Source organism: Caenorhabditis elegans, chromosome V, assembly GCF_000002985.6.
Source record: "Caenorhabditis elegans chromosome V".
Classification (NCBI taxonomy): Eukaryota; Metazoa; Nematoda; class Chromadorea; order Rhabditida; family Rhabditidae; genus Caenorhabditis; species Caenorhabditis elegans.
In genome coordinates this window covers 10,578,347-10,592,745 of record NC_003283.11, presented here as the reverse complement: position 1 = coordinate 10,592,745, position 14,399 = coordinate 10,578,347, and the positions used below count along the sequence as shown (strand labels likewise).

At 33.8% G+C, this 14,399-nt stretch overlaps 6 protein-coding genes across 7 annotated transcripts; 4 read left to right on the top strand and 2 right to left on the bottom strand.

Annotated features, from left to right (window-relative positions):
• The first annotated feature begins 166 nt into the window (after nucleotides 1-166).
• Nucleotides 167-2,198, top strand: T21C9.9 (Prion-like-(Q/N-rich)-domain-bearing protein). Its single transcript, NM_073318.8, has 5 exons — nucleotides 167-234; nucleotides 280-448; nucleotides 850-1,371; nucleotides 1,427-1,610; nucleotides 1,672-2,198. Exons 1-5 carry the CDS (start codon nucleotides 170-172, stop codon nucleotides 1,905-1,907), a joined length of 1,176 nt encoding a protein of 391 aa, NP_505719.2. The 5' UTR covers nucleotides 167-169; the 3' UTR covers nucleotides 1,908-2,198.
• A 687-nt stretch (nucleotides 2,199-2,885) lies between these two features.
• ttr-23 (TransThyretin-Related family domain) lies at nucleotides 2,886-3,654 on the top strand. The gene is made up of 3 exons (NM_073316.6): nucleotides 2,886-3,044; nucleotides 3,220-3,347; nucleotides 3,395-3,654. The coding sequence occupies exons 1-3, from the start codon at nucleotides 2,888-2,890 to the stop codon at nucleotides 3,533-3,535; spliced, it is 426 nt and encodes a 141-aa protein (NP_505717.1). The 5' UTR covers nucleotides 2,886-2,887; the 3' UTR covers nucleotides 3,536-3,654.
• A 297-nt stretch (nucleotides 3,655-3,951) lies between these two features.
• Nucleotides 3,952-5,680, top strand: srg-32 (Serpentine receptor class gamma; the record flags this gene model as incomplete). The annotated part of the gene is made up of 6 exons (NM_073315.3): nucleotides 3,952-4,095; nucleotides 4,498-4,731; nucleotides 4,813-4,950; nucleotides 5,093-5,281; nucleotides 5,330-5,458; nucleotides 5,502-5,680. 6 exons carry the CDS (start codon nucleotides 3,952-3,954, stop codon nucleotides 5,577-5,579), a joined length of 912 nt encoding a protein of 303 aa, NP_505716.2. The 3' UTR covers nucleotides 5,580-5,680.
• Nucleotides 5,669-10,859, bottom strand: T21C9.6 (Phosphoenolpyruvate synthase). Its single transcript, NM_001383386.2, has 14 exons — nucleotides 10,754-10,859; nucleotides 10,125-10,209; nucleotides 9,688-10,079; nucleotides 9,554-9,645; nucleotides 9,444-9,508; nucleotides 8,877-9,362; nucleotides 8,691-8,830; nucleotides 8,401-8,640; nucleotides 8,134-8,353; nucleotides 7,736-8,053; nucleotides 7,205-7,685; nucleotides 6,484-6,892; nucleotides 6,298-6,433; nucleotides 5,669-6,254 (listed from the first exon to the last, which is right to left on the bottom strand). The coding sequence occupies exons 1-14, from the start codon at nucleotides 10,852-10,854 to the stop codon at nucleotides 5,712-5,714; spliced, it is 3,708 nt and encodes a 1,235-aa protein (NP_001369933.1). The 5' UTR covers nucleotides 10,855-10,859; the 3' UTR covers nucleotides 5,669-5,711.
• A 1,193-nt stretch (nucleotides 10,860-12,052) lies between these two features.
• lpd-9 (LiPid Depleted) lies at nucleotides 12,053-13,441 on the bottom strand (the record flags this gene model as incomplete). Of its 2 annotated transcripts, NM_001269299.3 has the most annotated exons (3): nucleotides 12,053-12,385; nucleotides 12,807-12,939; nucleotides 13,354-13,441. In NM_001269299.3, the coding sequence occupies 3 exons, from the start codon at nucleotides 13,422-13,424 to the stop codon at nucleotides 12,194-12,196; spliced, it is 396 nt and encodes a 131-aa protein (NP_001256228.1). The 2 variants fall into 2 exon arrangements, with proteins under 2 accessions (NP_001256228.1, NP_001256229.1); NM_001269300.3 differs by lacking the exon at nucleotides 13,354-13,441 and having other exon boundaries at nucleotides 12,194-12,385; nucleotides 12,807-12,869.
• A 163-nt stretch (nucleotides 13,442-13,604) lies between these two features.
• Nucleotides 13,605-14,319, top strand: erh-1 (Enhancer of rudimentary homolog). The gene is made up of 3 exons (NM_073312.6): nucleotides 13,605-13,810; nucleotides 13,882-14,012; nucleotides 14,058-14,319. The coding sequence occupies exons 1-3, from the start codon at nucleotides 13,720-13,722 to the stop codon at nucleotides 14,145-14,147; spliced, it is 312 nt and encodes a 103-aa protein (NP_505713.1). The 5' UTR covers nucleotides 13,605-13,719; the 3' UTR covers nucleotides 14,148-14,319.
• Nucleotides 14,320-14,399: the final 80 nt, after the last annotated feature.

The following is a 14,399-nucleotide window of genomic DNA, read 5'->3' as shown; positions in this document are numbered from 1 at the left end:
CAATCTCTCAAAAATTATCACAACGACAAAGGCTTGAACTGTAATCTGCGGCAGGCGGAGGAAAAAAAAGAGGAAGTATCATCACTTGCCGTCATTATTATTTTTGTTTCACTTCAATCTTCTCACGCTTCACTCGATTTCGATTAATTATCTATTCACCTTTTAGGTCATGATCTTCTTCTCGGTGGCTTTGACCACACTGCTCGTAGGTTTATCTAATGGATGTTTCTGCCCGTAAGTCCCGATCTTTAATTTTTCCTTCGATTAATTATCTTGAAGGCCCGTAATCAGTCCATCTTGTGGATGTGGTGGAGGTGGTTATAGTTCCTACTCTGGCGGTGGATATGGTGGTGGATACGGAGGTGGTGCAATCAATGGATATGCTACTTTCTACAGAGATCTGACTCCGTTCAGACAACCGTATTATCAAACTGCTTCTTATCCACAGGTGAGGAATATCAGAGAAAAATCGAAATAATACAAAAAAGATGAGATAATCCACCTCAAAATGCATTAGTATTCCGCTATTTTTTTTGGGTTTAGTGTACTAATTGATCACCATTCAGACTAGACTTTTGGGCAGTAGAAAATGAAAAAAAAGTCAATGTTACTGAGGAATATCTCAAAATTCCAATTTTTATAAAATGAAAAATACATTACTTCTTTCTAAATGCCAAATGTAATCGGCTTTTTTAATTAAAAAAAACTAACAAAATTTGGAGTAAAGAATGTTTGACCTAACATTTGAGAGACTGATAGTGAAGCATAAATTGAGTTATTTTCCAAAAACAAAATCAAAATTAACGTCAAAAGTTATTGAAGTGTGAGTTGAAAATAGTATTATTTTAGTACCAACAAGGACCAGCTCAATCTCTTCAACAAATGTATCAACTTCCAAATCCTCGCTACATTCAACCACAAGCTCCTCGCCCACAATACATATCACGTCCTGCTCCTCGTCCAGCTCCTGCTCCATATCAACCACCACGTGTTCAAGAAAGACCGTATGTTCAGCCTGCTGCTCCAGTAGCTGAACTTGCTGAAACTCGAAAAAATACTCTTCATGATAACGGATATGGAGAAGAAATTGAAAGAACAACTTACACTCCAGTGGTTACTGCTGCTCCAGTATATGAGACTGATGCACCAACTATTGTCACTCAAGCTCCAGCAGTGGAAGAAGTACCAGATTTCGATGAAACTCCGGTGAAAAAGGGAGAGAAAGATGAATTTTACTATGCATATTATGACGACAAGGGTAATAAAGTTGGAGATTCAAGATCAGGAACAACTTTTGCACCAGAAAATGTAATTGTTGAAGAGGAGGCTACTGTTGCTCCAGCTCCAGCATCTATTCATATGGATGTTACGGTAAAATAATTTTTTTTTATATTATTATAGTGGATAATAGATTTTTGGATTTTAGACCGAAAGAGTTGAAGTAGCGAATGAAAACTACGATGATGTTGTTGAAGAAACCCAGGTTCCAGTCAGAACATCTCTTTCTCCTAGTTATACTCCAGAAGTTGTGACTAGTTCAACTGTCCTCTTCATGGAACCACGAGTAGAAGCAAAAACTGTGGCTCCAGCTGCACACGAGAACACAGAAGGTAAGAAAAATTAGTTGTTTAACGTTACAAACGAATTGCGATATTTCATAAAACCTTTCAGTGGTTTACGAAGACGAGACTGTTGAATATGAAGATGATGGGCACTCAGAAACTTCTGAATTACCATCAACAAAGAAACCACAGTCGGCAGAATTCAAGCGAACAGTTCAAGACAATCAAATTCTTGTTGATGCAGCTGAAAATACGGGAGAAGGATATCGTCGACGTAATGCTGTCAACGGAGTTCGAATTGTGAAACGGTTTCGACATGACGAGAGAAAAATTCATTCTAACTAACTTGTTTAGTAATAAGGAAAAGGCACTTATTTGATCTCAGACTTTTTTGAATTTGGAACACCCAAATTTTTGTATCGAAAAACATGGTTCTTAGAATAATTTTATTGCTTGATATTAATTGAGATTCAATTTTAATTGAGATTCTGATATTAATTGAGATTCAATCTGCGTCCTTTTTCTTGCTTATTATCATTAAATTCCTACTCAATTTCACTTCAGGTTCATTGTCATATTTGTCAATTTTTGAGATCTTTTTTTCATGATTCATCTAATAAAGTAAATCAGTCTTATATTTTTTGTGTACATATCACACTCATCATCGTACATTCAAATTATCACGTACTATGTGGCCTGTGATAAAAGACAAATATACCTAGAAATTGGAAAATTAACCTTCATATACATAGACATAAACTTTCCCAAACACGTTTTAATTCTCTCTTGTCCCTTTAAACGTCATAATTTATGACTACTCTTATCAAAAACTAACTTCTCTCTATCGATACGTATTTTGCATTTCGTCATTATTTTTAATTGTAAAACCAGACACCTCCAAAAACATCATATGACAACGACATTCATGGCTCTAAAATAATTTGGGTTACCTCGTGTTTTCGTTTGATGTTCGAACAATTAATATACAATTCATTACATTTGCAATATCGAATTGAAAAATAGGTTTTTGTCCCTCAGACTTTACCTTTACTAAGTAATATAGCACTATCATTCTCAATGTCTGACTCAATATTTTCTCAAGTAGTCGCAATGGGAAATAGACACTGATGAGCCAATGGAGAAAAGAAACAGTCACTCAGTTGACATCACATTTCCTTGTGATGTTTGTACTCTTTTCTGTTTTCAATGAATATGAGTTTCTCACTTTTTATTTACAGACCAAACTGTATTGAGTAAATAAGGGGTGGTTGGGCTTTTGGATATAAAAATGATTGCTATTTGATGTTAAAAATCAAACGTCTAGAATGATTCGAATCTTATTTTTTGCTTTATTCTTAACTTCTGCAAATGCTATTTTTAATCTGATAGGAAGTGATCAGTATGTGACCGTGACAGGGAGATTGATTTGTGATGGACAGCCGGCATCAGATGTTCTTGTGAAATTGTATGAAGATGGAACGAGTAAGTTTGATTGAAAGTTTTTTTTTGAATCATTTGGGATTCCATGGTGGGTAGCAACATTTTCAGGCAAACATTTATGAAGGTTTAATACAATTATTAAAAAGTCAATATGTTCTTTGGAAGTAGGCATGTCGGCACGAGGCAGTTCACACTGAAATTCAAATTATTTTTCCAGTTTACGACACAAAGCTCGACTCAACAAGAACCAGTTACGATGGAACATTCAGAGTCTCTGGACATTATACAAAAGTTTTTGATATGGATCCGAAAGTGAATATTTATCATAGCTGCAATCATTACGGTGTAAGTGCAATTCAAACACAAAAAAATCTACATTAAAGAACATTCAGATGTGTGACAAAAAGTTGAGAATTGATATTCCACACTACGCAATCAACTCTGGTCAAAACTTCGGAGTAGACAACTACGACATTGGAACTTTAAACCTGGCGGATCAATTCAGTGGAGAAACTACTGATTGTATTCATTAGCAATTTATCGCACTGATCTCTGAAGTTTAATAAATATGCACTTCATTTGCTAAAGTTTAAATGATGAACTAGACATAGACATTTAAGGGAATTGCGTCAACATGAATATTATATTTTAGAATTGAAAATAAGTTTAACTTTGCAATATTATGAAAACAAAAAAAGGAAAAAAGTTTCCAGGAACTGTTTTGATTCCAGATTATGATAATATTTGTATTATCCGGAAGTTATGTTCTCCAGTCAAAAACATAACTGTTCACATGACACTTCCTCCATCTAACACCTTCAGAATAAAATACGTCAGAGTATATGCTGAATAGAACTCTTCTGTGCTAATTGGCTCATCGACCTTTGGGATTGTCTGGTCAGAACGCTGACTTCAAGTTCTCCTTTCTGGTTCATTTATTCAGTTTGAAATGCTTACCCCTCTCTTCTTTCTTCCGGCAGCTTATGGTGTTGCTTCTTCCTACCTGTACACTTTGATCATTCTTATGATGATCAGAAGATGGAATGAATACAACACTGCGTTTTTCAAACTGTTTATTATAGAATATGTTTTTGTAAGTTCTGAGGGATTCTGTTTTGCAACAGATCTCTTGAAAATAGACAACTTTCGTATTTTTATTTGCAAGACAAGTAGTTAATGAAGAGAAGGGAAACAACTAATCATATTTTTGTTCATTAGTGTGAGCACACTGCTAGAGCAAAAAAACTTATTACAAAAAAACTAAGTTCATTAAAATGCTCAAACTATCATTATGTGACTCGCAACTGAAAAATGGTGCAGTGACAGAGACTGCGATCCTAATTTTCGAAAAACGTAGTCCAGTGCAATATTTAAAAATGCTCATAAAATAGAGAACATACAATATGGTACTTTCCTAAATAGCTTATATGAAAAAGATAATTTTTCTACCGCCATTGAAAATGTCTTCACTGTACTTCATTATAATGAATTTCAGAACATGGTAACATTTGCCAATTCATTTGTTACTCTTCGCGCCCCTCAAAATACTTGCAACAATTGTACATTTGCATTTCTTTTTGAGAGAAATTCTTCTACAGAAGAAGATAATTTTCCTCTTCAAGTATTCTTTACCATTCACTATTGCATGGCATTCATTCAGTATTTCATGACATTTTTATCTTCTCTCAACCGTTTGACGATGGTATTTTTTGTTGACAGTTATGAGAAAGTGAGTTAGGAGTTCATGCTATTTAGAAGACCTCGAGAGAATTTTTATTACGATTTTTATTAAGTGTTTTTGTTATTTCAGATATGGCGCCCGAGTCTTCCTTTCCTTATTATGATAGTTATTATATTCCCTATGATTATGACATGGCCAATTGCGACAAACAACGCATACTTTATCTATTCTCCAACATTGGGAGGATTTGCAACAAAAACTGTAGCCGTATGTTTTAATTTTACAATTTGTTGCAAATGTATTCAAACTCAATGAGATACTTTTTTTAAAAGTGTGTCAAAGCGTACATGAACTCAAAACATTTTTAAAGTCTGAATTTATGAATATATTCAATTTTTTCGTTTTTCAGAACTCAACAGAAGTGCTAAACTCGCTAGTCACATTCATGATAGTTTTTACATTATTTACCGCAACTGCAAACATTGTCTCAATAATTCGTCTGACTCTTCTTCCAACAAGGATCAGTGGTGCAGAGAGAAATCTGTTTACTGTCAGCTTTGTTTCGTTCATTATTCAGCTATTAGCTCTCGGAGATACGGTATTTAGGTTTTGCCTCCTCAGTTATTCAATATTTCAATACTTTTAGTTGATTCTTCGCGCCGCACCATCAGAAGGAATGTCAGTCGGAGCCCAAACTGCAAAAGCATTGATGCCTTTTGTTAGTGACATACTCACTTTCAATCATCCATGGACTATTATGTATTTTAGTACCAAGGTAAATGATATATAATTCTGTGAAACATGTCTTATTTTTCTAGGTACGTACGTCAATGGCAACAGACCATTTTCCCAGTCTCAGGAGTAGAGCTGTCATGGTAACAAGTTCCGTGTACTAACATATTTTTTATTTACTGATTTACTGACCAATGTGAACATACGCATCTTTTTTATTTGTGTTCTAGAATATCAAATTTTGAATAAACACTCACATAAAACAGTTTTATTTGAAAAAAATTGATTACATAAATTTATTCCTGATTAGTGTCCAGTCGGCTAATTGTGCCAGAAATAGAGTCCAGTTCAACAAGATCACCAGTTTTAAAGTGATATGTTGCATTGGAAACTGCAATCAAACTTGGTAGTCCATACTCTCTTGCAACAACAGCCCCATGACTGAGTAGTCCTCCAATCTCGGTGACAATTCCACTGATAATTGGGAAAAATGGAGACCAACAGATATCCGTGTATTTTGTAATGAGAATCTCTCCTGGTTTTGTCTCTTTTGCTTCTTCCAATGTTTTGGCAACTCTTGCTCTGGCTCTAACTTTTCCTTCGCATACTGTAGTTCCTCGAAGAATGATACCAATATTTGCATCAGTTTCAGCGATTTCTATTTTAATTGGATTCATGTATCCATGAGAAACAAGTGGAAATTGGAGACCTTCAAACTTCGATGAAATCTGTTTTCTTCTGATTGCTCTGGAAACAAGTTTTGCACTTCTTGTTGCATTCAATTCTTTAAGTTCGTCCATTGAGAAGTGCATCCAAAGATTTGGATCAGGAAGATATCCCTAAAATTGAAAATTACTTGCAGCAAATTTTAAATTAATTCACTTTTTCATACAACTTCTTTCCAACCATTCTGCATGCCTTTCGAAGAGAATGTGTCGTGGAAACTAAATGATTTTTTGCTGTTTCTCTAAATGAAACTCCACGGTGTGTCTGACCGATGAAATATTTCAAAAGTCTTCTGAAATGTGTAAATGCATTTTTTTCAAATGGTTACAAAAAGTTTCCCACCTTCTAATACCAGTCGGCTTGCATTTCAAGTTATCAATAATATCATCTTCATTCTCAATAGTCTTCCCAGACGTTTCTGGGCAAGCCAACATACTTTTAATTGTATGAACTAATAAATTGGTGTCCTCTTCCCAGGTGGTAGCATCTAAATAAAGTTCTTTCGGCCCTCGATGTCCATGCAATTCTAGAAATCTTCTCAATTCGTCAGAGCTTTTCTTTCCGTTTTCAAGTGTTTTCAAAGCCTCATCGTCTTCTGCAGCACAAAATTCTTTATCAATACTCTCTTCTCGAATGGTTTTTGCAAGTTTCTTTAAAGAATTTGGAACGTCAGCACTGATTACATCTCCACGAGAGTTATTGGAGAACACATTGGCAAAATCGGATATATTGTCATTGGAAAGAGGTCCATCTGAAAAATATTTTGAATGGAAGTTGATATCAGATTCTATAAAATTTGAATAATTACAACTTAGAAATACTTAATTTCAAGAATCAAAAGGAGGACAGATTTGACACAGAAATCATAATTTTATAGGTATTTTCAAGTATGCTGCTAAATAACAAACACAATTTTAAATGATTAATGCGTAATCATCAATTGTGTGAACTCTTAAAAACCTATCAAAAATAGTATTTTAAGGAGAGCTTAACCCTTCCTTAAGAATTCCAGTTAAACTCTATATCATTTGAAGGCCTTTCAACACTTTCCACAAAAACTAACTGTCACTTCCACGAATAAGCATTCCACATAGCACATATGTGAAAGAAGAGAACATTGAAAGACTGGTGTGACAATGGCTTGCATCACACCACAACTTCTCAAGCTCGTCATATTTTTTGAATACTATCTCAATCGTCATTTTATCATTTGGCACCAGTTTCTTTGCTTCCTCGTCGATTTTGACAATTTTCGCCTTCACACTGTTTGATGTAAAATATATTAACTTGATCATGTTGAACATTCTCTTCAACGGAAAGAAAGGTGAAACTTTTCCGTATTGATGAGCTGCTTGTTGGAACATTTCCGCATTGAAAAGAGTTTCTCCAGCAATCACTATATCAGTAATTCGATCTTTTTCAACCAGTTCCCAAATTCGAAGAACAACTTCTCCCAAATTGAAAAATATTTTACGGTGTGCAACGGAAAAGCCGATTGAAGTATGTGCCGGCACAACATCATTGAGCTCTTGAAATGTCATTGACTGAAATTTTGTTTATAATTTAATTTTTTTAATTATATTGTTATTCTTACTGCAATGACTTTATCAAACATTCCAGTTAAATTATGAGCTTCCATGGCATTAACCGGAACTGGAAGAACTTCTCCAACATTTGCATTTGTTAGAATTTCTTTGTCATGAATACTTGGCGAATTATATTCTGTGCACATTTCAAATTGAGTCTCCTTATCCAAACCAGTAATATCTCGACTTTGAACAATATTAACCATTTGATTTCTAACAACAAATTCAATATCTTGAGGTTTTCCAAATATTCTCTCCAAGTACTCTCCAACTTTGGTAAGTTTCTCAATCTGATAGTCATCCAAGCAACAATCGACGCCAACTTTCTGAAAATATTTTTGTAGTACTTCTTTATTGACAAAAAGGTAAAATATAGCAAAAATCCTTTTAAGAAAACCCAACTTACATTTATGACCACCGTTTTATGGATTCGATTTACGTAAATCTCATCTGGTGTCGTCACACCGCTCACAATTTGTTCCCCACTTCCTTTCAATGCATTTATCACAATTTCTCCACGATCTAATTTTACTGGATTTGCGGTGAACATAACTCCAGCCACTCCGTTTCGATCCATTTCTTGAATAACTACAGCCATTGACGGATTAAGCTGCTGACCGTAGTTTCTGTAAACGTCACATTGTGATTGAAATTTTAACTTGTTAAAACCTACTTTCTGTAATTCAATACTTCTCTTCTAAAATTAGAGCCCCAACACAGCTTCAGTTTATCAACTATATCAATTTCAATCACATCCAAGTAACTTTCCAGTTGTCCAGCTGATGAAAGATCTGCTCCATCTTCTCCAACTGCAGATGATCTTACTGCATAGTATTCAGAACGCGGTAACCACTCCTTAATTTCTTTTTGCAGTTCTTGAGACACTTCACTTTCGAAAAGAAGCCCTTCAATTCTAAAATATGTCATGTTTCTAAATATTGGATTGATAACTTATTTTATTACCTTTTACCAACATCCTCATAATACTCGGCATTTTTATCGTTGATATCGAGAAGTTTTATTTCTTCTAAAACATTTGGATTCGCAATTACATGCTTGTTGAAAGCTGCGGTAGTGACAACTATTCCAGGAGGCACATGGAACTGAAAATCTATTTCAACATTGTATATGCTTACTTTCAGAACTTACATCATCGGTGATTGCTTGAAGTCTTGCTAAATTCGCACCTTTTCCGCCAGTTAACATTTTATCCTGACATGCTCTGTGATTGAATGAGACTACTGATTTCATCTTTTCTGATTCAGTTGCATGATATTCCGGGAAACTATCGGGAAGTTTAGTTGTAACTTCATGAATTGCCTCTCTCACTCTAACCACAAATCCAACTCCCGTAAAAATTGCAGAATTAACTTCTAACGCAGTAACGTCGACAACCTTGTTGTCTTCTCGAATAAACGTGAAATGACATAATTTTCGTCCTTTTCTCATTTCAAGAGGGAGAAGTCCACGTGAAACATATTTGAATTGAACTGGAAGCATATTATCTGACTCAAGGGAATGAGAATTATCAATAATTATTGGACGAGCACTGTGATCTGAACGGAATCCCACTCCGTGACTAACTGATTTCTTTTCATCTACAGAGTTGACACGATAGGAAATTGCATTTGCATCCTGAAAACTACTTTCTTAAGCGGGATAAGCCAAAAAGTATTTCTACTTTTCTATAATACAAAAAAGATAAATAAACCTTACGCTCAGGTATGTATGAAAATGTGTAGAACTTGTCTCCAAGTCTAATGGATTTCTATGACGAAGTCCTGAAACTTTGATGGAATTTGGTTTTTGTATCGTGTGTTTTCAACCTCTATATCTATGTTCGACAACTTCATCTTTCCCAATTTTGATTTCTGCGTGATATTCACCCATTTGGTTTAACACATTTCCTTTTCGGTACCTAAAGTTGATATAACGTATTTGTAAGAAATGATTCAGTCACTTTTCGATAGTTTTCAAATTCTCAATCAGTGCAGTTGGTTTGTCATTGTAAATTTCATTGAATGACTTCAAAAGAGCATTTGAATAGAAAAATCTAGCATTCGACACACATTTCCACCATCCCGAAAGTATAACAAAATGAGAGTTGCCTTTAGCATCATTCAGGTATCCACGGAAATTAATTCTCCATTTACGGAATGGGTTTCGAAGCTCAATTAGCAATGGTCCACATGAAATTGTTCGATTATCGGAGAATACTGCTTTGTATGATCCGGAATAAAGAATTCCTTTTTCGAAAACTCGAATATGAGCAAAATGAATTTCATTCTTTGTTATAACTTGAATATACACAAAACTATTATCTTCTCCAGAACCGCTAATTGTTAGAATTTCCTGCAAAAAAAGGACGAATTTCGTGTCTATTTTTATTATTCATACTTCATTTTTAATATGTTCCAGTTCCCATTCCTCTTTATCAGGGTTTATAATGTCACGAATCTTTGCAGTTGGAGCAGTGAACTTTCTGAAATTGTATTGAGTCTACTGTAGCCTTTTTTAGTTTAAAAAAAATCAAAAAAATCTCGGTAATTCACTAGAACTTATAAAAAGACAATATGCATGAATACCATCAATATGCAAGAAGGGAACAGTTAAAGATTTTATTTTGAAAATGTTTTAAAAGTACGATTTCCAAATTTCGATCAGCGAAAAAAAATGAGTGGTATTTAAAGTATTGCAAAAACGTTTGAGTAATTTTTTAAATCAATCTTTTATCTATTCAAGCACATGTCTTTTCTTTAAATACTATAAGAGTGAACGAATCGGATAGTCATCGTTCATATTTTCCATAGAAATCTAGATAGAAGTTTCAACTTTTTGTCAATTTATCAAAGTATGGTTTCTGCTATTCATTCAAAAAAAAAAGTGTGCTCACTTGTTAATCAACTGATAGTATCAAATCACAATTGACAAAAAACTCGAATTTCAATATAGATAACCAGTTTGGGTCGTAAACAAAAAAGTGATCAATTGCCCCATACTGGGTCCATAATCACATTAGTACTCACTTGACCGGATGTCTCCATTTAAGGAACGCGTATATCACTGGATACAATACAAACTTGCATAGTGGAGCTGAAAGAAACAGCAAAAACAGGAATATCAACATTTGTTCTGTAAATACGTAGAATTTTATGTCAATAGCAATACATGTAAGAACATCAATAACTGAAGAGATAGATCTTGATAGTATTTTAGTAATCAGAGATAGCTTCAAGTGTACTTGTCTTGAAACGGTTTATAAAATAGTTTTAAAATGTATATATTTGCCAACTGATTTTCATGTGACACTTAGAATATCTATGTAGTTTGATAAAAGACTCTTGATTAAATCATTAAATAAATACAAAAGTACGTGCAGATTTGATAGTGATTGTGCTAATAAATTAGTGTTGTTGTATTGAAGGTCAAATATTTGTTGTTGGAAAATGGAAAAGATCAATAGCTTCTAGCAACTTATATGTCAAACTCGGCAAACAAAGATTAATTGAGAAATTTTAGTGAATTTTTAAGGCTCAATAATCGGGCATATTGTTTCTATAAAAAATCATCGCTAGACATTCATCTATATCACATCATAGATGAGTATATCATAGCAGAGCTGTCGGTTTTTTGCTTTTTTGGTTTTTTCGTAAAAATGGATTTTTGATTTTTTTTTCAGACCAAATTAACAGAAAAATTGTTTTTCAAAGATGTTATGTTTTAGTTGGATTGATGAAAAATCGAAAAAAATAGAGTGTTTTTTTTTTGGTTTTCTGGAGAAATTCGATTTTTTGTTGTTTTTCACAGCCCTCACAAGGTATATCATCACAAGCCTATCATCACGGCCATATACTCTAATAGTATGACATGCAAGTCGAATTCCAGAGAAGTTAGTACTAAATAATAGAGAATACAATAGAGATGTCACACAATGAATAATCTATGGCAAGGGCTCGAAGAAGAATTCGGCAAAAAAATTGAATAGTTTGAGTACAAACCATGTTTTCCAAAAACGACCAGTCATTGCAGAGAAGTTAACTAGAAAGAATGTGAATTTCTATGTTTATACTTCTAGCATTGGTAAGTTCAAAAAATAAGAAACTGGAAAAGTTGAGTGCTGAAGAATCTTATGGCACATATAAACTGTGGCTGATAACGAAATGATTTGGTTGAACGTATAAGTAGTTATCAGGAAATAATCAATAACTAAGTTTATGACGATGATGATTTTTTCGATAACTGAATTGACGGCGCAAATAAAACCAGCCGACGTATTTAATTTCCATCTGGGTGGTCTTCTAATTCGAATATTGGATATGTTCTTTGCAATGTTGTGAATGTTTATGGGAAGACATTTTTTACAAGAAAAATCTTTTTGTGATAATGATAATGATTACAAATACACTAAAATGGGCTCTTTCTTCCTATGCAAAAAGAAGACGTTCGGACGGTGGTGAATCAGAAATTTAGTCATGGGCATCGTCGTGACCGTGATGTCCGTGATTACGGTACTTGTACTTGAGTCGCTGCTCTTCTGGAACGGCAAAATCGTAGACAACAGTTCCGGCTTTGATGATTCCGAAAAGAAGAGCCAATCGCCACACAATTTTCAAATATTGACCATATGGAGATTGACGGAAGAAGTCGGGGTCTTTGTTCTGAAATAAAACAATACAAATCGCATTGCGTTTTATTTTATGCTGTCACTTTTTAAAAATTGAACGTTTTCTTGTTTAAAATTTTTTTAATTACTTATGCATGAGAAAATTGATTTTTTTTGTAGTACTTATGCCATTTCATAACAAAATATATGATTTTGTGAAGAACTTTGAAATTTTTTTAAAAACATTATGGCGGCTTCAAAAGCCAAGTTTTTAGCCTCGCCGGACAGTCCCGACACTATAAATCTATAGCTGTGGAAGCTTTATGATCAAAAAATTAAAAATTCAGTAAACTAAGTACTAAGGTTATCTTATTTTGAAAGCATTGCAATTAATTCTCAAAACAAAAACATATTTTCGAACTATTTTCGAACCGACTGTACTTTCGGGAACATAATTAATTCTTTAAAAAACTCACAATTGCACGATAAGCAGCTGTCGTCTCCTGCTTGGCTTCACCAAACAAAAACATTTTTGGCATGTTGTTCACATTATCCCATTTTCCCTCACTTCCGAGTCTGTTGATTTCTTTCCAGACGGCGTGGGAGTCACTGCAATAATTTGAAAATTTATGATTCAAAAATTCACCAATTTAGGAAACTGTTTTGTATTCGAGGGATAGATATTACAAGCATTGAAAAATCAATTTTGTTCTTTAAGAGATCAACAATTTAATGCATTTTTTAATGCTTTTAAAGGGAGCAAACGCATATTTTTGGATAGATGATTAAATATTTAGTATTTCGGAACAGATTAAATAAGAAAGTGAGCATTTGTTATATTTGTTAAGAATAATCACTTAGTAAACTAATTGCATTACGAATACGAAAAAGCTATTGTTTAAAATAAAATTCCTGGTAAGAACACAGATATTTTCTGAAATATCGAAAATTCCATTGATATCGTTTTTTAACATGATTTCTTGACATCAGATTATTTAGCCTTTAACACTAAAAAAAACTTACTGAGAGTGAGACGATGCTTGTCGAACTGCAATACGTGCAACCTGGCGGCCGGCGTGAGATAAGCCTGACATGGCGAAATCACCTGAAAATAATTTTTAGAATTTGTGTTGAGAAAATGAAAATTTGATAGGAATTGTTCGATTTTCACAATTTATGCAAAAAACCTCAAACAGTATGGAAATTGTTAAATTATAGAAGAAAGAAAAAATAAAAATAAAAATTGCCCGAACACCAAAAGCGCGCCAGTGGACGTCGCTGACGCACTATTCGACGTACTGGCGCACTTCTTGCTAATATTTTTTTTGCGTTGACGTTGCAGATTTACTCCGTTTTTTCCCTTTCAAAAATATTCTCAATTTTTTGAAAATGAGTCACACAATTCTTCTGCTCCAACCGACAGACAACATCGAGTCACGTTCATGGTCGGATTATGAGAATACCACGGAATGTCTTGAAGGTGAGTAACAAAAACCAAATTACATTTTAAAATTAAAAGTTTATAATCAATTAAAAACTTTTAACTTATAGGAATCTGCAGAGTCTACGAAGAATATTTGAAAAAGAAGGTTCCGGCTCAAAACGAAATCACCTATGACATATCGCACCTTTTCGAGTTCATCGACGACCTCAAAGATCTTTCAATGCTGGTTCTCGACAATGTTGGTTTTTAAAACATATTTTAAATATCGGAAAAAAAATTGCAGACAACATACACATATGTCCCCCACAATAAGCAATATGTAAAGGAGAGCATCTACAAATTAATGAACAACAGGCTCAATAATCAGCACTGATTACCATCCATATGGGTTTCTCACTTCTATCTCTTTCCAACGTTCTCTTTTCTCACTTTTTACGGATTCAGTCCTAAGTTTTAAACTCTTTTCCAAAAAATGTGAAAACGAAATTTCATATCCAGTTATACAATTCATCCGCAACCACATGAATAAATATTTTTAAATGGTGTTATTTCTCTACGTTTATAATTACAGCAGTTGTTTTCTGTGTATTATTTATTTCATTTGGAATTAGTGATTTTCGAAATT